Raw genomic sequence first — 21,647 nt, 5'->3', positions numbered from 1 at the left:
ACCTCGTGTTCCACCCGCCTCGGCCTCCCAAAGTGCTGAGATTACAGGCGTGAGCCACCGCGCCCAGCCTAAAGTTGAAAATATTTTATAATCATTAATTACTTCTGTCATTTATTATCCTTTCACAAAGGATAATAAAACCGTAAATAATTTAACATCTACAGCACACTTTAAAAAACAGTTTTCAATTTAGAGCATATTGATTCTTTTTTAAAGTATCAAAAAATCTGTATCTTTAACATTCTAATGTTTAAACTGTTTAAAAATTGAACAAAGTACATTGAAGTCACAAGTGGGAAATAAAAAGCCTTCACGGATTGAGGTAGGTGGGTAAAGGAATTTATATAATAAGAAGTACTAAACCATTTTATTAGCTATGAAGAAAGCATGTAGGGGGCACAGGTAAAATAAGGAAATAAAATCACTTTATTATGGACTGTAAATACAAGCAGCCCAGTACTCAACTAAGATTTCTTAACAACCAAGTATGATGCTAGTAAAGATTTCATTACAGAAAGTCTAATAATAATAACAATGACAATAAATACAGACATATAATATATGCTGGGTCCTGTACCAATGGCTTCATAGTCAAGAAAACCTTATAACAGTACTTCCATTTTATAGCTGAAGATACTTGTGAGAGATTAAGTTGCCTAAGGTTACATAATTAGTAATAGGTAAGGCAAGAATTCAAACCCAAATACGTATGATTCCAAAGACTACTCTGAAACACTACATTTTGTAGAGAAAGGTATCAGTACTCTCTAAGTATGGAGAAATTACAGGAACTCCTATGAGGCTTCTATAAAACCTTAAAGAGCAAAGAACTCTAACATTCCCTCTCTAAAATGCCTTCCTTTATCTTCACAGGTACTTTCCTATAATGCTTCCCTTACACCTTTAACATGACACTTATCAAACAAAGGCAAGGCCTATGTCTTATCTCTGTATCCCCAAAGCCTAATGTAGTACTTGCCAAAAGTAGAAGCTTGATAAATGTTTGTATAATAGCTGAATGAATGGATGGATGGATGGATGCATGAATTAATAGCAAACTATCAATAGGCTAAGAAAGACAACAAGATGTAGTAAAAAAGAAAATATATAACAAAATTTTATGCAAGATTCAATATGAGTCCAGAGGTAAAAATGATTCCACCTGAGTGGGTGAGGGTATCAGGGAAGGCATACAGGCCTGAAAGAAATGAGGTGGTATGTGTCGGGTGAAGAGAGCCTTAGTATAATGTTTGGTAGTAACAATTACAGAGTAGAAAACACAGTGAAAGGTTTAAGATCACCACTACAGTCAACATAAAACATAGTTTTGGCTACCTTTAGCAGATGTAAAGGGTTTTAACGTCAGAGAAAAGAAACATCATAATGGACTGTTGTAGGCCAACTATCTAGAATACGTAATACATTTTCTTATACATTCTTCTAACTAGCTCTTATGTCTACAGATACCATACAAAGAGCTCTGGAACTTACATAATAATTGAAATTAATAGATATTGCTCCTTTAAGCTGACTCATCTAATTTCCATGACTACATAACGGGGGCTTAAGAAAGAGTTTATTGTTTTCCTTTCTCCTCCCCTAAAAAAGGTTCCAATGGGCTGACCTGAAAACTGAGCTTATAATGTTTTTCTATAGTAACATGTTCACTGTTTAAGGAGTTATCTTGACAAGTGTGTGATGTCACAATTTTACCAGAATTGGAAGCATCTCTGATCATCTTTACTTAACCAAAAGAAATGATGTAGCTATAACATTGATTGTCAAAACACAGATTAGCCTATTTTATTTCATGTTGTTGTTATATAAAGAAGTTTCTCAAAAGGCAACAAGGAAATTCCTATTGTTCCTCATACCCAGGGCAACATATATAAACTAAAAAACTCTAATTTTATTTTAATGTTTGACTCTGTTTTAAGAACTTGTTTTAATTAAAAGAACTATATTTTATTTGATTTTTGTCTTCTTTCGAACATCTAGTTGTACTATGAACATGAAAGATATTCAGGAAGTACTTATCAAATTGACTCTAATCCCCATAATTTCATCATTCTAGTCATGTATATAATAAAATCAGAAATATTCATGTTGGTGTTCAGAATACATTTAAGAGAGATTTGAAAACTTTCAACTTGATCCAAAATACAAAACTCAAAGCAACAAAGGATACTTATCTAAATAGGGCATGTAAGGAAGTTGACTAGGGACACAATGTATATATTTCATTACATATAATGATCAGATTGTAATAACTGATTAGAGTCTTTTTTGATGTAGGAAATCATCCAGGGAAAAATAAAACTTAAGAAGCAATCTTGTAAGCGTAAAAAATTCTGGTAGAATTATTGCAAATTTTGACATTTAAATCCTTCAAAATTATTAAGTTAAATTAATTAGAAATTATAATTTCTAAATTGTATCATTTGGTATTTGCAAATGATACAATTTAAAATTTAGAAAACAACTGGATTCAGACATCTAAGGGAAAAACTGGCAACCTGGACTTTGCTATCAAATCTATCTGGGTTTAAATGCTGCCTTGGGCGAAATGTTTAACTTGTCTCTGACTTGGTTTTTTTAACCTGTAAAATGGGAAGGACAATATATAGCTCATTTTAATCATGAGGGTTAAATGAGATAATATAAAGTACTTGAATGTAACATACATTTTTAAATGGCTGCTATTTTTTATTAGTTTCATTTTTAAAATTCAGGTATAACGTATAGACACCATAACTCAATGGTTATTGTCATTTAAAATGTCACAAGAAAGAGATGCACATCAATCCATTCAAGTAGGTGTGTTCACAACAATGAATCAGTATCAAATAAAAAAGTTTTTCTTAGATCGGTCAAAAGTTGACGCTTGATGTTATTTACAAATAATATAGTTGACCCACCATCTGAAACTCAAAATCATGTTCCTTGGAAACAATTTTTTTCAAGAGCCTGATTATTTAGACAAGAAAAATTGATTAAAACTTGAAAATGCATAATTTAGAAAGATTAAAGAATGGATACATCTATATTTCCTTTGTGCCCTCAGTCATGGAAGTAACTTGTAGATTCAGTATGGGAAAAGATATCTAGCATATAACTCTCCCTGAGAGGAAAATACATTTGCATAACAAAGACTCACCTGGGAAGTGTCGTTCCTTTGACATTGTTGTCTCTAAAATTCTTCTCATATTGGGGTAGTTCAACAAACTCTATCAACCACTGAAGAGTGTCTTCAAGGGTCCAATTATGAACTGCAGGAGATAAAAGGGGAATGCGTATTTTAAACACACCTGCTTTCAGAAATACATATTCTATAATTTCAGAGAATATAAAGATGTTAGATTGCATTTTCAATTTAATCAACATTAAGTACTAAAATTGTATCCAGCACTCTATAAGAGAAGAAAGCCTTACAAAAACAGAAGTGATAGATAAAAGCAATTAGGACAAAGATTAGCATAATTAATTCTAAAATAAACACCTATACAAAGTTTGTAAGGATGAAATAATCTATCATTCTGGTTGTAGAAAAATTACCAGATACATACTTGTTCATTCTTTCATCTAGCCATCCACCCATATAGTATCGTAATACTGAAAACATTCTGAATACCAGATTCCATTCTAAGCACTGGGCATATGGCAGTGAATAAAATGGATAAAGTTCTTGTATGGAAATTAAATTCCTTTGGGTTTGGGGAGGGGCACTTTATGAAAGAAGGAAGAGGAAGGGAAATTTCAGATAGTGATTAACTTAAGAAAAGAAGGAAAGATGTCAGGGTAAGCCTCTCTAAGGAGTTGACATTTGAGACCTAAAAATTGCAAGGAGCCACATTGTGAAGATATGGGTGAAAAATATCCCAAAGAGAGGAAAAGGCTAATAAAAAGAGCCTTCAGATGGAATGAACTAGCAGAGTTTGAGAGACTAGCAGAAAGTCAGAGAGGAGCTAGGTCATGAAAGGCTTTCAAGAACTCTGGATAGTTTTCTAATATCAATAAAAAGAAGGGGAATAATCTTTTTTTAGAATATTGTTCTTCAATGTGGAGAATGGATTGTTCAAGGTAAGACTAAAAATGGTCCAGTCTTATCGTGAAATACAGAGAAATAAGAAGACCATTCATTACATAATTGCCTAGGACAGGAAAGGATTATTGTCTTAGACTATGATGGTAGTAGATAAGATGACAACAAGGAGTCAGATTCAGGATATATCCTGGGGATAATGCTATTAAGATGTGCTGATTAAATGGACAGGGGCTGGTAGCTAAACAAAAGCCAGAAGTACAAAGGGTGCTACCATTAACTGAGATAGAAAAGAATGGGGAGGAAAAGATTGGGGAAACGAGCAGGGGCGGGTGATAGAGATCAAAAGTTGTTTTAAGACATGTTATATCTGAAGTATGCATCTGACATTTAAGTGTAGATAATATAGTAGCAGTCAGACCTACAAGTCTGGAGCTTAGGAAAAAGTGAAGTTAGGAACAGAAGTATTAGTGGGAAGTCATCAGCATATAGACAATCTTTAGACTAAATGACATCAACCAGAAAGACAGCTATTAATAGATTCTAGAAGACTGGACTTAAATCAAGAATAAAATGATAACTAGCATCTCTTCTCCTGAATATTTATTTTAAATTAAGTCCTTTGTATGCATTTTCTTACATCTTAAAAAAAACTTACGAGGTTCTAACATATTTATCTTTATTTTAGAAGTTAAAAACTAAAAAAACTAATGGAACCAACAAAGTAAGTAGCAGGACTGGATTTGAACTCAGGGACACTGTCCATAGAACAAGACTTTATACTACTCTGAAAGTAGTAATACTAAAAAACAGTAAAGATATAAACAAGCAGTTAAGCACTGGATGCAGCTCAAAGGTTTCTGCTTATGAAGGGTAACAATGAGTTTATGCAAAGGGAAGGATGCAAGTGTGCTTAAAAATGAGAAGTTCTATACTGTCTGCATTTAATTTGAGGGTTTTGGAAAACATGATGCTTATAGACTACAGAAGAGGTCAAAGGAGAGTGAAGAAAATGTGAGCAATAAAAGCAGATCTGGGAATCTATCTGTATATAAATAAATCTGAAAAAATCTTTCTGAGAAGCTACATAAAACTATGAATTCACACTTGCAAGCAAAGCTAGGTTTCCATCAATCTGCCTTTTTTATTAAGTGTTCTTTAGAGAAAAAACTTAAATAGACCACAAACAAAAACCAAAAACATTTAAAAACTAGATGTGGTAACTGATAGTTTTATACTGAAACAAAGCTTTCACTGTTCTCCCCTTCATGTGTTCCTACCATAAAACCTGGACATGGGTCTGAGGCTGCTGTATCCATTTAACCAAATAACAGGATGTCAGCAGAAGGTTCAGGCCCTGGGTGTTTTCCACTGAAGTTAGTGCATTCAAAGTAGACTTTTTACTCTTAAGTTTCTTCCTATTCAAGATGAACTGCATTGAGAAGTGCCCTGTCCTAACTGCCAAGAAACTCATGGTGCAGCTGCACCTCAGACACCCACACAAAATCCCCAGCCAAGACAACAAGATAAGATTCTCTCTTTCTGTGACTGTCCAACAGTGAAAATTACTGATCTAAACACTTCAGCACATCAAAGTCATCCCTCAATTTCCAGTAAGTCAGTATAGAAAGGAATAAAAATCAAATGAAAAAGAATACATTAAAACTGCCCAAATCTTAGTAATACTCTACTTAGCAAATTAAAAATAGTGTTCTTGACATCGAATCTTTAAAACAAAATTCTAACAGCACAGTTTATTTTGGGGGGAGATTCACTTCTCCTTTTGCTGTGGTTTCCTTGGTGATACTTAGTAAACACCTTCACTTCTCTTCTCATGACTGGGATTTCCATTTTTTATTAGCTTTCTCTGTTCCAAATACTCTAGTTGTCTTTCAATTCTTAGGACAGATCATACTATGTCCTTCTTCAGGGCCTCTGTACGTGCTGTTTGCTGAGTATAAGCTCCTTTTCTCTATCCCTCCACCTTTTTGTTTCATTAAACCTTCATATCTCAGCTAAAACTTTAACTCTTTAAGTGAGCCTTTCTGAACATTACTATATAACCTTTTTTTCTTCCTTTTTTATAGGGACGGGGTCCTGCTGTGTTGCATAGGCTGATCTGAATTCCTCGGCCTCTCAAAGTGCTGAGATTACAGGCATGAGCCACCACACCTGGCCCCTGATTATTAATCCCTTAGTAGATTTTATGCATAGCATTTAAATAACTATAACTACTTATTTGTATGATTATTACTTCAACAACTGTTTATTTCAATAAAGTATAAGTCTTCTGCTCATCACTTTAACCCCAGCACTTGGTATAAAGGCATTCAACAAACGATTTGTTGGATGCTGTTGAATGAAGTAGAACATGTTTAATTAATAAGTCTTACAAAAATATATTTTTACATTTTGGTGGTGAGACAAACAAACAGGGATTTGTATGTATAAGGAATTCTTTTTCAACATTAAAAATTTCAATAGCTTTTGGGGTACAAGTGATTTTTGGTTACATAAGAAATTCTTGATGGTAAAAAAGTTACTCATTTAAGAATTATCTGGTTCCTTATTACCTGCCTCTCACTGGTCTTTTACACACGCTGTTGCTAAACAGCACTTCCATCAGAGGGCACGCAGAGAGATACACCATTCCTTTTAAAGGTATCTTTCCCAATCTGCAGAGCTACAGAAATGCCAGTTTCTAAAATGTTAACTTACATTGTTTCTGCTTGAAATTGTGGCCAGTGCTATAGGTCAGTGTCTCAAAGCAATTTTTGGCAGTTATTTCTAAGACTAATGAAAAAAACTCTGGAATGGAAACAGACCCGATTTTACCCCCAACTGTGCCACCGATTCAGGATAATATCATAGCCACATTATTTAACTACAGCTCAGATTGTCTTTTTAAAATTGACATTATACTTATTTTGGGAGTACATATGGTTATTTTGATACACGTATACAATGTGTGATAATCAAATCAGGGTAACTGAGATATCCATCACCAACTTTTCTGTGTTGGAACCATTATAATTATCTTCCAGCTATTTGGAAATACACAATAAATTATTGTTAACTTTAATTTCCCTACTTTACTATCAAATACTAGAACTTACTCCTTCTACCTAACTGTATTTTTGTACCCATTAACCAACTTCTCTTCATTCCCCTCTTCCCTTCCCAGTCTCTGGTAACCACCATTCTACTCTCTACTTCCATAAAATCCACTTTTTTAGCTCCTAACATCTGAGTGATAACATGTGATATTTGTCCTTCTGTGCCTGGTTTATTTCACTTAACATAATGATCTTCAGTTCCATGTTGCTGCAAATAACAGGATTTTGTTCTTTTTTATGGCTGAATAATATTCCATTGTTCTTTATCCATCCACCTGATGGATGGATTTTCTTTATCCATCCACCTGATGGTGGACATTTCTTTATCCATCCACCTGATGATGGACACTCAGGTTGATTCCACATCTTGCCTATTGTGAATAGTGCTGCAGTAAACATCAGAGCGTAGGTATCATTTGAAATAACGATTTCCTTTCTTTTAGACATATATTCAGCAGTGAAACTGCTGAATTATATGCTAGCTCTATTTTTAGTTTTTTTGAGAAACCTCCATACTATTTCCCATAACAGTTGTACTACTTTACATTCCCACAAACTGCATATAAGAATTCCCCTTTCTCCACTCTTTCGAAAGCATTTGTAATTTTTTGTCTTTTGGTAAAAGCCATTCAAACTGGGGTGTGATGACATCTCATTGTAGTTTGGATTTGCATCTCCCTGATGATTAGGTATGCTGAGCATTTTTTCGTATACCTGTGGGCCACTGGTATGTCTTTATGCCTACTCAGGTCTTTTGCCCATTTTTTACTCAGATTGTTTTTCTGCTACTGAGCTGTTTGAGTTCCTTATATATTCTGGTTATTAATCTCTTGTCAGAAGGATAGTTTGCAAATCTTCTCCCACCCCACAGGTCGTTTCTTCACTTCATTGTTTCCTTTACCATGCAGAAGATTTTTAGCTTGATACAATCCCATTTGTCTGTTTTTGCTTTTGTTGCCCATGCTTTTGAGGTCTTAACCCCAAAAACTTCTTGCACAGACTAATGTCCTGAAGCCTTTCCTCAATGTTTTCTAATATTTTCAGATCTTACATTTAAGTCTTTAATACATTTTGAGTTGATTTTTGCATATGGTGGAGATTTAGATTCATTCTTCTGCACAGAGATATCCAGTTTTCCTAGCACCATTTATTAAAGAGACCATTCTTTCCTCAAGGTACATTCTGGGTGCCTTTGTTGAAAATGAGTTGGCTGAAAGTGTATGGATTTATTTCTGGGTTCTCTATTCTGTTCCATTGGTACATGTGTCTGTTTTTATGCCAGTACCATGATGTTTTGGTTATTATAGCTTTGTAATATTATTTGAATTCAGGTAGTGTGATGCCTCCAGCTTTGTTCTTTTTGCTCAAGATTGCTATAGATGTTTGTGGTCTTTTGTGGTTCCATACAAATTTTAGGATTTTTTTTTTTTTCTATTTCTGTGAAGGATATAATTGGTATTCTGATAGGGATTGTATTAAATCTGTAGATCACTTTAGGTAGTAAAGACATTTTAACAAGATAAATTCCTCCAGTCTGTAAGCACATCTTTCCTTTTTTGTGAATCCTCTTCAATTTCTTTAATCAGTGTTTTATACTTTTCTTTGTAGAGATTTTTCACCTCCTTGGTTAAATTCATTTCTAGGTATATTTTTTGGTACCTATTGTAAAGAAGATTGCTTTCTTGATTTCTTTTTCAGAGTGATCTCTGCTAATATATAGAGATGCTACTGACTTTTGTAGGTTGATTTTGTATCCTGCAACTTTACTAAATTCATTTATCAGTTCTATGAGTTTTTTGGTGAAGTCTAGGTTTTTCTAAACATAAGATCATGTCCTCTTCAACCAAAAATAATTTGACTTCTTCCTTTTCAATTTGAATGCATTTATTTCTTTTGCTTCATTATTCTCGCTAGGAGTTCTGGCATTACGCTGAATAAAAGTGGTCAAAGTGGGCATCCTTGTCTTTTCTCAGATCTTAGTGGAAAGGCTTTCCATTTTTCCCCATTCGACATGAAACACACGGCTTTTGGGCTTGTCATATATGGCCTTTATTGTGTTGAGGTATGCTCCTTATATATCCAATTTGTTGAAGGTTTTTATCATTAAGGGATGCTGAATTTATTATATGCTTTTTAGCATCTATTAAAAAGATCATATGATTTTTGACCTTGATTCTACTGATGTGAGGTAGCACATTTATTGATTTGTGTGTTGAACAGTCCTTGCATCTTAACAAGCAAAACAATAAAATTGAACTAGATCACTTTTAAAATTCATTTAAACTGGGCCGGGTGTGGTGGCTCATGTCTGTAATCCTAGCAGTTTGGGAGACTGGGGCGGGTGGATCACTGGAGGGCAGGAGTTCGAGACCAGCCTGGCCAACATGATGAAACCTTGTCTCTACAATACAAAAATCAGCCAGGCATGGTGGTACATGCCTGTAATCCCTGCTGTTTGGGAGGGTGAGGCAGGAGAATCTCCTGAACCCAGGAGACAGAGGCTGCAGTGAGCCAAGACTCTGCTACTGTACTCCAGCCTGGGAGACAGAGTGAGACTCTGTCCCCCACTCCAAAGAAAAATTTCATTTAAACTGTTTCTATGATTCCATTATAATAAACAAGCATTGGTATTTATTAATAAAACATTGCTAACTAAAGTGTTAGCCTAGAACAGTAGATTACAGAATACTGAGAGGGAAAGAATGGCCCTAAGAACTTTTAGGATAGCCATGAAAACTGCTAGCATTTATTAAGTGTTCATTAAATACTAGGAGATTTGCAAACATTATTTCAAATGATCATTGCAATAACCCTTTTAAGTAGAGACTTTTATCATCATATTGAATCTAAAAGTTTATGGAGGTGGGGTTCTTAATTAGGTATAAAAGATCCATAAATAGTCAAACCAAGTTTCAGACCAAACCTGTTTCTAGAGTTGTTAAACATTGTGCAGTCACACTGCCTCTTCAAAATAAGATAAGTGGTCCTAATAATCAGATTAGGTACCACAGATAGTTTATGGTCTAGTCATACTTGCAGCCATATTTCCAGCTTTCTGTACAATATTCCCCCAGGCCCCACTGCCTCTCCTTCAATGTGGAATGTCTTTCCTTTCTTCCTTCTTTGCCAGGCTTGCTCTTCTTTAAGACTCAGATAAGAAACTCCCTCCTTCATGAAGTTTTCTCTATCCACCCATTTCCAGACTAGAGCTGCTCTTCTTTGTGCTCCTTGATCACCTATACTTATATTTGTCATAGGATTTATCATATCCCATAATTGTCCATGTTCATCTTATTCTCTGGATGATGAGTTCTTAGAGGGCAGGAACTTGTTGTTTTACCTAACACAGTCATTATTAACACACACAAAAATGCCACAATCCTTTGGGACTATGGGGCTTTATATTTTACTATACATTTTTACATACATTCTCATTTAACCCCCAACAACTATCTTTGAAAGGTACCTATTATCTCTACATTCTATACAAACAACCTAGGCCAAGAGAGGCCAAGTGATCACACACATGGTCACACATCTAATAACTGAGAGAGCTAGAACTGAACTCTAACCTTCTGACTCTAAGTCCATTACTAATATAGACGGCTGATTTAGAACAGCTCACTGTTTAAAACTTGAAACATATTTTCTCTCAGAAACAAACCTTTCAAGCATATAGTACTAACAGTAATGCCAAAGTTAAATGTTATATATGAGAAATCTGCCACAGGCAATTACATGAATGGACTCCTGATTCTCCTAAAAACATCAAGTATACATTGGGGCCTACTAAAGGCCTGGAGGGAGTAACAGAAAAGCTCAATGGAGCTATGTCAGTTCTTCATCATGGAGGTGATTCCTACAAGTTGGAAGAGGGGCTCTAACAGCCTGAAAGACAAGATTTCAAACAGCCAAGAGATTCAGAACTGCAGCTCGGCTCTGGAACAAAGGAGATGGTGGGGGATGGGAGAGTGGGGACCGGATGGTGTGTGGAACCAAAATTCCCGGAGATGAGAGGGTACGGGGAGGTAGAATATGGGGAAGGGCGGGACCATACATTTGTGGATTTCACAGGAACAGAGTGTTCTCCTTTTCATTACTCGTCACCCATGCTGCTATCGAAAGGGCAATTTCTACAACAGAGAATAAGATTCCTGATTCTGCACCCAGTTTCCCTTTCTTCTGCCCATCTACTTGCTACTTTCAGTCCCACCACCATGTCACTATTTTGGATCAGCGCTTAAAAAGGGATGAAAACTGTGCCTAAGAGCAGAAAACTTTTTGACAGCAGTGGGGTCCTAAACACGGGGAGAATGAAGAGATTGTAAGGGGTGAAAAGAGCCACCAATAGAGAAGAAAGGCAACTGGCTATGGCCACCCAGCTGAAGCAGCCTTCCAAAAAAGACACGAGTCATGCATAGGTACATCCCAGTTGTACAACTAGGTTATAAGTGAATGAAGTACTCTAGCTGAAAGCAATCTCTTCCTCCCCTGAATTACTGTAGTGCTTAACTATTTCTACCAAATGGCATATCATACGGGCTGCCTTACTTTGTAACTGTTTGCTTATATCTTATGTTCCTACTATACTGCAAGCTACTATAAGACAAGGACTGTAGAAAACACGTCAAGTTGCCATTTAAGTATTAGCTGAATGTACAGCTGACTTTTTGTCTTCCTTAAATAAAAGAACTTGTTTTGTTTTGTTTTTTAATTATCAATTTGCTATCCCATAGTTGTGTGAAAGATAAACAATACTGCCTGCCTGATATCTCACTTTAAAGCAGCATTGGTGAATCCTTGGCTCCAGAACAGAACCAATGAGTCTTATCACATAGTGAAGGTAGCAATTTAAAGTTGTGTGGTTGACAGCGGTATCAGAAGAGAGTTTGTGTGCCTTGCTTTAAGCAAACCTGATATAAACAAATCAGCATAAAAGATAAACTTTAAAAGATTAAAATATATGTATTTACTTGTTCCTTTCATCTGTAAAAGGCAATCTTATAAAACCAATGCACCCAAAGCACTTAGCCATATGCCTGTATTAAGTTACAAGCCTAAAAATACAAAACAGCCTAGTGAAGTACTGCCATTAACTTTTCATTTTATTATATTTAATATAAGTATATACTATCCAAAATATCTTTAAAGATGATCTGCGAAATCACCTAAATACTGTGGGGGGGGACCTAATTTCTAATAATAAAGCACTTTTGTGTATGAGACACGTTAATAATAGTAGTACCAAACATTTTGTGAGCACTCGGCAATTTCCAGTAACTGTGCTACACGCTTTACACAAATCATCTCATAAAACTCAAAAACCCTATGAAGTAGGTATCAGATGTAGTATTATAATCCTTGGTTTATAGATTAGGAAGCTGAAGCTCAGAGTTTAAGCCACTTGCTCAAATTCACACACCAAGTAAGTAGTGGAAACAGGATTTAGAACTACGCCCACTGAGTTCAAAGGCCAACTCTTAACCATCTCCTGCGTTCTGAGGAAACCTCAAACCTCAAGATACAGCTGTATTCACCATCAGCTGTGGCAGACCTTGGATATAACAAACATACTCATTACATGTATTCTGCTCTTCATGTTTTAATAGCTTTCATACTACTTTTTAAAAACTGCTATGTCCTAAATGAATGATTTTTAAAACATCTGTAATGTCTTTCTTACTGTTAAGAAAGCAACTGGCTTGTTAAGAATTTTTCTAATTAAAAAAAAAGCAACTGGCATAAAAGTTTCTTTGGGAAAATTAATGTACTTTAGGGAAATCAACTTCTGATATCCTGAGATAAGAAAGTAGAGTTAAAAACAGTACAGACTGTTACAAACAGCATGTGTTACAAACATATACTGCCTTCTCTTAAAGCATGAAAACATCTTTATATGCACCAAATGGTTTGGTAAGGGGGTCAGGGAGAAGACTGACTAAACATTATGAATAAAAGTAACTATATTTAAAGTTGGCTATATGAAATGTTTATAGAAGCTAAAAACGTATTAGCAGTTTGAAAACTATTTGTGTTATTTGAATATTTATATAAAATACCATATTCTAAAACACAGGTGTACACCAGTATTCACTACTTTTAAATCCAATTTCAACTGAGTTTTACAAGTTACAAAAATCTCAGTTTCTCTTTACACTGATACACATAATTTGTCACAGGAAAACTGAATTAACCTAAGGTTCAATATTGCAGGGACTTAAAAATAAGAATTTGTAAACTAATATAAAAGAAATAAAATAATAACTTTTCAAATCTAAAAGTTGAGTAAGTTTCAGGCCTTTCACATTTCACCCTAACTCAGCTGGTTTTACAGACTTCCTGGTGTCACTTCTGAACAAGACTTTAGATGCTCAGCTGCTCAGCACAGTCAAGACAGGCTTATGTTTAGAACAGTGCCAGAATGTGAGCTCCTCATCTGCACAGTGGTCAGCAGGGCATGTCTTTGTAACACGGAATAAATTCCTGCAACATGCTATATTTGGATACCTAAAGCCACACCCTGAACTTGAGTTCAGATATTAGTAATTGCACCATAGAGAAATACACTCTTTTGCTCATGAGCTCTTTTTCTTTAATTATGCAATAATTACATGTAATTTTTAGAGACGCTAGGTAGATGCTGGCAAATGTTTGAACATTCATAACTTAAAAATTACCAAGGTGTTTTGCTCCCAACAGTGGTACAGGGGACACTAAGGGAAAGCTTTACTACCTTTTCTATTATAAACTCCAATCTTATTATCAATGAAACTAAGTGTACGATCAATACCAAGTTCAATGAAGATGGTGAGAAATAACAAAGATGTATCTTAAAATTCGAAACTGAAAGCTGGGTGCGAGTGGCTCATGCCTCTAATCCCGGCACTTTGGGAGCCAGAGGCAGGCAGACCACTTGAGGCCAGGAGTTCAAGACCAGCCTGGCCAACACAGCAAAACCCCATCTCTACTAAAACTACAAACAAAATTAGCTGGGTGTGGTGGCACGCACCTGTAATCCCAGCTACTCAGGAGGCTGAAGCAGGAGAACTGCCTGAGCCTGGGATGTGGAGGTTGCAGTGAGCCGAGATTGCGCTACTGCACTCCAGCCTGGGCAACAGAGTGAATGAGACTCCATCTCCAAAAAAATTAAAAAGTTGGAGAAATAATGGGTTCCAAAATCGTATGGCTGTTCTGCAGACAGTGTTTCTTATTCATTCTATAGTCCCAACATGTTATACAATGCCAAAAATACAGCAGGCACTTAACAAACATGGAATGGCAGGTATATAGTAGGAACTCAATTCGTATTTATGGGGTGAGTAAATGGATGACAAAATGATGCTGTTAACCAAGACTGCCAAGGAAAATGTCACTTTCATTGATTCTTTTTAGAATCATTTCTAGATAAAACAAACTTTCCAAAGTGTGACTAGGCTTCATAAAATGAAGAGAGTGCTATTTTCCAAAGTATAACAATAAAGAAACATTTCAATTACAGCTTTTCAATTATAGCTTTACAACTGTTTGTTTTAATTTTCTGCTGTTAACACATTTTTCTCTTAGAATTTGAAAGTTTCTTCAAAAGATTTTCTGTAGGCAACTTGAAATTCCTTCATCCAGCAAATATTTACTGACTGCATAGTAATTACTTTGGGCACTGGATTAAATAAATAAAACATCAGAGTCAAGGAATTATTACCAAGACTACCAGAAAGCATGATGTAATAAAACGCATTAACTTTTAGAGGGAGTTCAACAAAAAATGAATACAAAAGCCTAGTTAATAAATACCTTCTTCATTATATCAAAGGCCTGCTAAAAAATTGAGCTTTCACTGCTAGTTGCCAAAAAACTTCCAGGTAAGAAGATACACTACATTCAAAACTTGTAAACCTTGGTTTCTTCAATAATAGAAAAATTCGCCATTTCCAATGGTAGAAATATTTTCAAGGCAATTTTACTCAGAAATTTGTTTGATCTTCAATTACATATGATTTTTCCTAGTGCATTTAGCATTTAAAAATCTAGTAATTCACAAATATTACTAGCTACATTTACCTAGTATATAACATTTTCTAACTTGGGCTTCAGCTGGTATACATAGTAGTGGTTTAACTAATATTATCAGTGGCAAAAATAACCTTTAGGAAAGTTTAATTGCAGCACTGACACAACGGTTAAAGGATTAAATTACTACATAGGCTCCCCATTCATAGGGGACCTTTGTCAACAGCCAGAGAATTACATGAGAAAGGCAAAATGTGAATAATGTGCTTCAGTAATCAAGATAAACTCATAAAGACTGACTCATTTACACCAAGTTGCTGGATAGTGTACATTCAGATTTTTCTCCCAAGTTTTTTTTTTCAATTTTCAAACTCATTTCAGTGTCTTTCAATTGCCCAGAAGTAATCTGGTCCTACATGGGGATGAGATAGGCTAACAGCAGCCAGTGTCTCTATAATGCGGACAACACGGTGGCAGCCTTGTGAAGGCCAAGGCCGACATAAGGCAGGCTCCGGAAAGAGGTAGCAGCCTATGGGGTTAGGACCCTGGCTGTGTACAGAGGGACTGAGCAACTAAGTAAACATATTAAGATAACAGACTCAAGTTTTCACTGTCAGTGAAGGGAAGTACAAATAGAAAAAGGAGTTAAGCTAGAATTAACCCAAAGTGTAGGACTGAAATTGGAGTTTATCAGGTATCAGAGTGAATTCATGATTTTCAGCATAAAAAAGAAATACAAGGTGTGTGCATGTTTCTTAACTCTGTCCACTGAGGTCTGGGAACAACAATATCTCAGCAGCAACAAACATACCTAGTGCCTAAATATTAGTTTCTAAATAGCACTTCAGCTAAAAATAACCAGGGTTCCTTGGAGAAATGGCTGTTTCCAGGATTGAGGTTAAGAAGTAACACAATGAGCCTGGAATACCTTTTTGTGCCTAAAAGTAGGGAAGGGCTAAAAAAAAAAAAAAAAAATGATGGATATAGAAGGATATATAAAAGAATAAAGGGTATCCTTTACCTTTATAAAAGGATATAGGAGGATATAGAAGCCAGTTAAAAAATGATATTTAAAAGAGTATAGAAGCCAGTTAGAAAGGATATAAAAAGATACAGAATCCAGTTAGTAAGGCCTCCCATTAACTAAATTTCGGACAATTTGAGCATCAAAATCATAATAGTAACAAACCCAAAACTGACTGAATAAAATAGGACATAAATGAATAAATGCAGAAGATCAATCTTCAAAGCATTCATAAGTTTTTGAGAATCAGTCTTTCTCCAATTCCTAGTTTCAAAATATGTCCTTGTTATCTCCCATCATCTTCACGGACAAGATGTTGATATACACTCTGTTTAAATCTCTTCCTTATAGTAGAACGTCAACTAATAAATAGAAGGAATGATGGAATTTAAAAAGTTACCATTTAACAACCATGTGAGTAATAATTAAGTCAGGCAAAAAAATATTTATAGATGCTAGAACTAAAAAGTGAAATAAGGAATGTGATTTTAAATAGTCTTCGAGTATCACTCCACCAAAAAAACACAAAGTATTAATTACACATTTGTTGGGCGTGGGGGAAATACCTTTATAGTAACACAGCACACACTATCTTCATCAAATGACAAAGATAACACCATTGGTAATAAGGTAAATGATACCAAGTGGCACCCAAAATGATACAATAAAAAGAATCACTACTGTGACAGTCCAGCCCAAAATGCATAACCTGGGTCTAACAATGTAAAAATATCAAACAAACCCTAATTTAGTTATTTACTACAAAAGTGATGTTTTTGAAGATTACTGGCAGTATTATGAAATTTTTCCATACTGAAGACAACTAGAGAGACAGGAAAACTGGGTACAATGCATCATCCTGCATCCTTTGGCTATAAAAGGCCATTATTACGGCAAATGGTGGCACTGGAAGGGGAGGGGAGGGTATCTAGACATAGTGTATATGGGAGTTCTTTGCTCTGGTCCTGCAACTTTTCTCTAAATCTGAAATTACTTTCAATTAAGAAATTAAAATTTTAAAAAGAAATCTTTCAGTTCTTCTTCAACCATGCAGGTAGAGAATTCTACTAATTGCTAGCTTCTCCATTACTTTGTAGCTTGTGATTTTCTCCAAGAAAGTATGGTAGCCTTTTAACAACACTAATAACAGCAAACGTTAGGCTTTGTTAGCTATCAAATACTGTTCTAAACTCTATATACTTGTTGACTCATTTAATCCTCAACACAACCCTCTAAGGTTGGGGGTGGGGTGGGGGCGGGGTACTTATTAGCGAGATTTCACAAATAGGGAAAGTTAGGGACAGAGAGATCAAGTTATTTGTCCGATATCACAAATCTAGTAAGTGTTATGTAGAGACTTGAATACAGGCAGTCAAGCTCTGTGTTCTTACTCACTTCTGGATTTTGTCTATCTGGGAAAGAATAGCTGTAACTTGGGGTTTCTTATTAGTATTTAAGAGGCCTCAGAATCCCTAAGTTTACTTGTTGCTGGATATTCATTTAGTTCAAACATCTTTTCGTGCCAGAAAGTAAGGAAGGGCTCCTTATCCACAATATTAGAAGTAAAGCTTCTAATCTGTAATCTCGTAAACCCACAATATTGAAAAAGCTTCTAATATGGATTTAAGATGTTTATCTAGCAAAAAAATTAATAAAGCATTATAAAAATATGTATGATACCTTTTGAAAACTAGCCTTTAAAGGAAACCTGATTTTTTTTCTTGACTCTGTTTGCATGTGGAAAAATCTGAAATTTTAGTAGTCTTTTTAGAAACACAGAGATTACATTAGTTTAAATTACTAAAACACTTAAACTTTTCCATTTCTCAACTTTTATGGGCTAGAATTTCTAACAATCTTCCCTCAACTTGTTTCAGATTATTTTTCTTTTTCTAATTGCCTATTCAATAATTCCCATTTATATTCCTTGGTAATTCTTTGTTCTATGGCAACTGATTTATTTCCCAGATCCAGAGGCACGATCTGGTTTTAACTTTTTTTTTTTTTTCCCAAGCTCCCAGCTATGCTAATGAGGAAGAAAGTATTCTACTTACTCTAGCCTAACAGTGTTGGAGACAAACCAACAAGTTATTAACAAATAATTAAATTCAGAGTCCTTTTGAAAGTATAAACTGCCCTTTCTTATATTTGATGTTATTATGCAAACAAAATCTTTATTATCTAGGAAGTAATGATTATTTGTTTTAATGGAAGTGTTGACAAACTATAAACGATCTCTAAATCCTGCCTGAACAATTTACTTGCAAAATAAGCAAAATAAGCAAATTCTTATATTCTATAAGACAAAGATAAGACCTATTTGTAATTTATACATGCCTTTAGTCTACACTAAATACTGTACCCATTTGGCATTTTAGATAATTATGATCCTTGCATTCTATTAATTTAAAGAAAAGTGGGGCTGGGTCCAGTGGCTTACGCCTGTAATCCTGGAACTTTGGGAGGCCAAGATGGGAGGATTACTTGAGGCCAAGAGTTCGAGACCAGTCTGGTCAACACAGCGAGACCCCTATCTCTATAAAAAAATAAAATAAAAAAGAAAGATAGAAAATGTTCATAATAACATCAAATGAATTTTCAAAAACATACTACCCAAATCTTTCATTAACAAATACAGAAAATGAAGACAGCACAATAAACTATAAAACTACCACTTCTTACAGCAAGTGAAGTCATATAAAAGTATTGCTTTTCCCATATTTGAAAACAGCAAACTATACTTAAAATTTAACAAAACTCTTTGTAATTCCATAAAGACATGCCCTCCTAGATAATTATCTGGATGCCTTTATATGTTTTAATTATACTTGCTTTAAATGAGTATATTTAAATATACTCACTTAAATATACTCTCTAAATTTTATAGTTGTTCCTTTTCCTCTTGAAAAGGCCTCATTTGGCAAAAATTCACCAGAAACTCAAACGACAAGAGCTCTAGTACAGTATGAAGACGTGGCACTGCAAAAACCTTCCACGTTCTTAAGCTTTATTGTAAAGTGTAATAGTAGTTGGTATTCTTAGATATTACTAAAGTGTGACAAATACTGTTTCTCTTTTGAGGGTGGTTAGGTCATGAAGAATCATCTACTCCTCAAATTTACCAGTGTTCAGAAAGCATCTCTTTCTCAAGATTTCCAAACTAACTCAGCACAGACAGTGCCTACTTTTTGCTGCCTCAAATTCACTTTTCTCCTCCTCCAATGGATGCTTTTAAAAATACCCATATTTCATCTTTAACAATACAGACATGTTTGGAGATTCTAGGTAAACTCACCTAGGGTTTCAAAGTAAAAAGTACCAGGCAATAGTACAAATCTGTAATAGCCAGGAAGATTTTGGAAGTTTCCAGTGGTGAGAGTTATATTAGCTCATTTCATTAAAATACCAAAATGGGATTTAATAAAATGTCTCTATTTAGGAAATGATCCACTCAATTACCACAAAATTCAGAGTGGGACCAAAAGAGGCCTTTGAGAAAATCCATTTATAGTCCAAAAGTTTTGAACTGCAAGTTTCAGGAAGTTAGAGATGTTCTGAAAGAGTAGCTATATTTTGTATCACATGACCCATGCTGCCAGATACCACCCAACCCTGCATCCTTTCAAAGTTTTCTTCTACCTGCTCTTCTCAAAGACTAGTGATTCTTAGTCATCAACCTGTAATGGCTGGCTGGCTGCTAGGTTACTCCTCCTCTCTCTTCCTTCTTTGGAGACAAGACTCCTAATCACCTGGGGTAGGCAGATGGGGAAAGAAGTAATCACAGGATCCCATTCTGGAGGTCACAGCAACAGATCTAGATTTGGCCACATGACCTAAGCCAGTTACTTTCTGGCATTTCTCTAACTAGAACAGGCAGGGAAGACTCCTAGTTCTCTTTGGCCATGATCCTAGGAAAACATAAGCCTACAACTGCCACCAGCCACAGAACTAGCCTCTAGGAAACACAAGAGGAGAAAACAACATCAAAATCCAGAAAGAAACAGAGAAAGAGAGGACCTGGGCCAGGGTGGATTAAGCCCCTGACTATACACCAGCACTCTCCTATTAAATGAGGATAGTTTTTAAATTAAGATAGTTTGATCTTCTCCTGTATCAATTATTTCTTAATTGGGTCATTCCATATATCTATACACACACACACACACACGCGGAATGTGTATATATATATATGATTTAAATATATATATGTATATGTATTTATGATGAAAATCTCCCATCATTTAAAAAATTAAAAAAAAAATCATTCCCATCATTACCTCCCTTCATGTATCAGAGTTCCATTTCTTGACTCTTCTTTTTTAAAGTCAACAATATTTACTGTCTTTACTTCCTGTTTAATCCATTCCAATTAGACTTTTACTTCTACCTCTACAGTGAAGTGAAGATCAATAAACTTAACTTCGACTTTGCCAATCCAATTGTGAAGTCTCTGTTGTCATCTTATTCAGATTTCTGGAACATGTGACATTGCTTTTTCTTAAAATGCTTTCTCCACTAAGCATCTAGGTCCCCACATTCTCCTGGCTCTCCTATCTCACCGGCCATTTCTTCCCAGCCTTCTCTCCAGGGTCCTCCTCTACTTCTTGACCTCACAGCACTCGGTCCTTCACTCTTTGCATCATGATCTCAACCAGTATTTTTCAATGTTTTCCCCCATTATTAACAACCTCCCCATGGGCCTGTTCAGATTTCTGGTTTTTTTCCTAATTACTCCTATTCCCAAGAAATTTCAATACCAAACAAAACCTAGGACTCAACTTTTATTCCTGTCCCTGGCCCCCACTAGCATCCTGAGTTCAATTCCACAGCAAATCCTGCCAGCTATTTCTTCAAAATATATCATGAATCAGACTTCCTAGCCATTTCCTTCTCGCCAGATTACCATCACCTCTCACCAGTTCACGTGCGGCCTCAACAGGTCTCTACTTCTACTCCTGACCCCTTCTCCTCAAGAGTCTAATATTCACACAGCAATTACAATAATATTTTGAAAAATAAATCACATCACTACCTTGCTCAAAACTCCTAAATGGAGTTATACTTGCAATATACTTACATAATCCATATAATAAATCTCATATTCCTTCTTGGCCATACCAGGTCCTATGAGATTTGGCCCTGTCTCCCTGATCAATTTAATTTGTCTCCCACCACTCTCCCCATTCCTTACTACTTTATAGCTACATGAGCCTTCCAACAGTTTCCTAAACACTTTAAGGTTGTGCCAGTCATAAGCCTTGGCCTGGCTGGTCGCTAAACCTGGAATATACTTCATCCAGATTGTCTCCTGGCTCACCCTCTAGCGCCACTCAGATCTATAACCAAAAACTTCTTCTTGGGGGACTTCTTCCTTGACCACATTCTCTAACTAGTCCTTGTTCCATCTGCTCACTAACTATACTGTTACCCTGCTTTATTTTTTCACATAAATAACCCA

At 35.5% G+C, this 21,647-nt stretch overlaps 1 protein-coding gene across 3 annotated transcripts in view; it reads right to left on the bottom strand.

Moving 5' to 3' along the window:
* The window catches only part of STIM2 (stromal interaction molecule 2), a 164,626-nt gene that overhangs the window by 28,938 nt on the left and 114,041 nt on the right, over positions 1-21,647 (bottom strand). For all 3 annotated transcript variants that reach the window (XM_025386409.1, XM_025386407.1, XM_025386408.1), the window contains exon 4: positions 3,158-3,269. In XM_025386409.1, the coding sequence (XP_025242194.1) occupies positions 3,158-3,269 (112 nt within the window). The remainder of the gene's footprint in view (positions 1-3,157; positions 3,270-21,647) is intronic.

The sequence above is a fragment of the Theropithecus gelada genome, chromosome 5 (genome assembly GCF_003255815.1).
Source record: "Theropithecus gelada isolate Dixy chromosome 5, Tgel_1.0, whole genome shotgun sequence".
NCBI classification, from domain to species: domain Eukaryota; kingdom Metazoa; phylum Chordata; class Mammalia; order Primates; family Cercopithecidae; genus Theropithecus; species Theropithecus gelada.
Note: the sequence above shows the minus strand (reverse complement) of the source record. Positions and strands in the feature narration are given on the sequence as shown.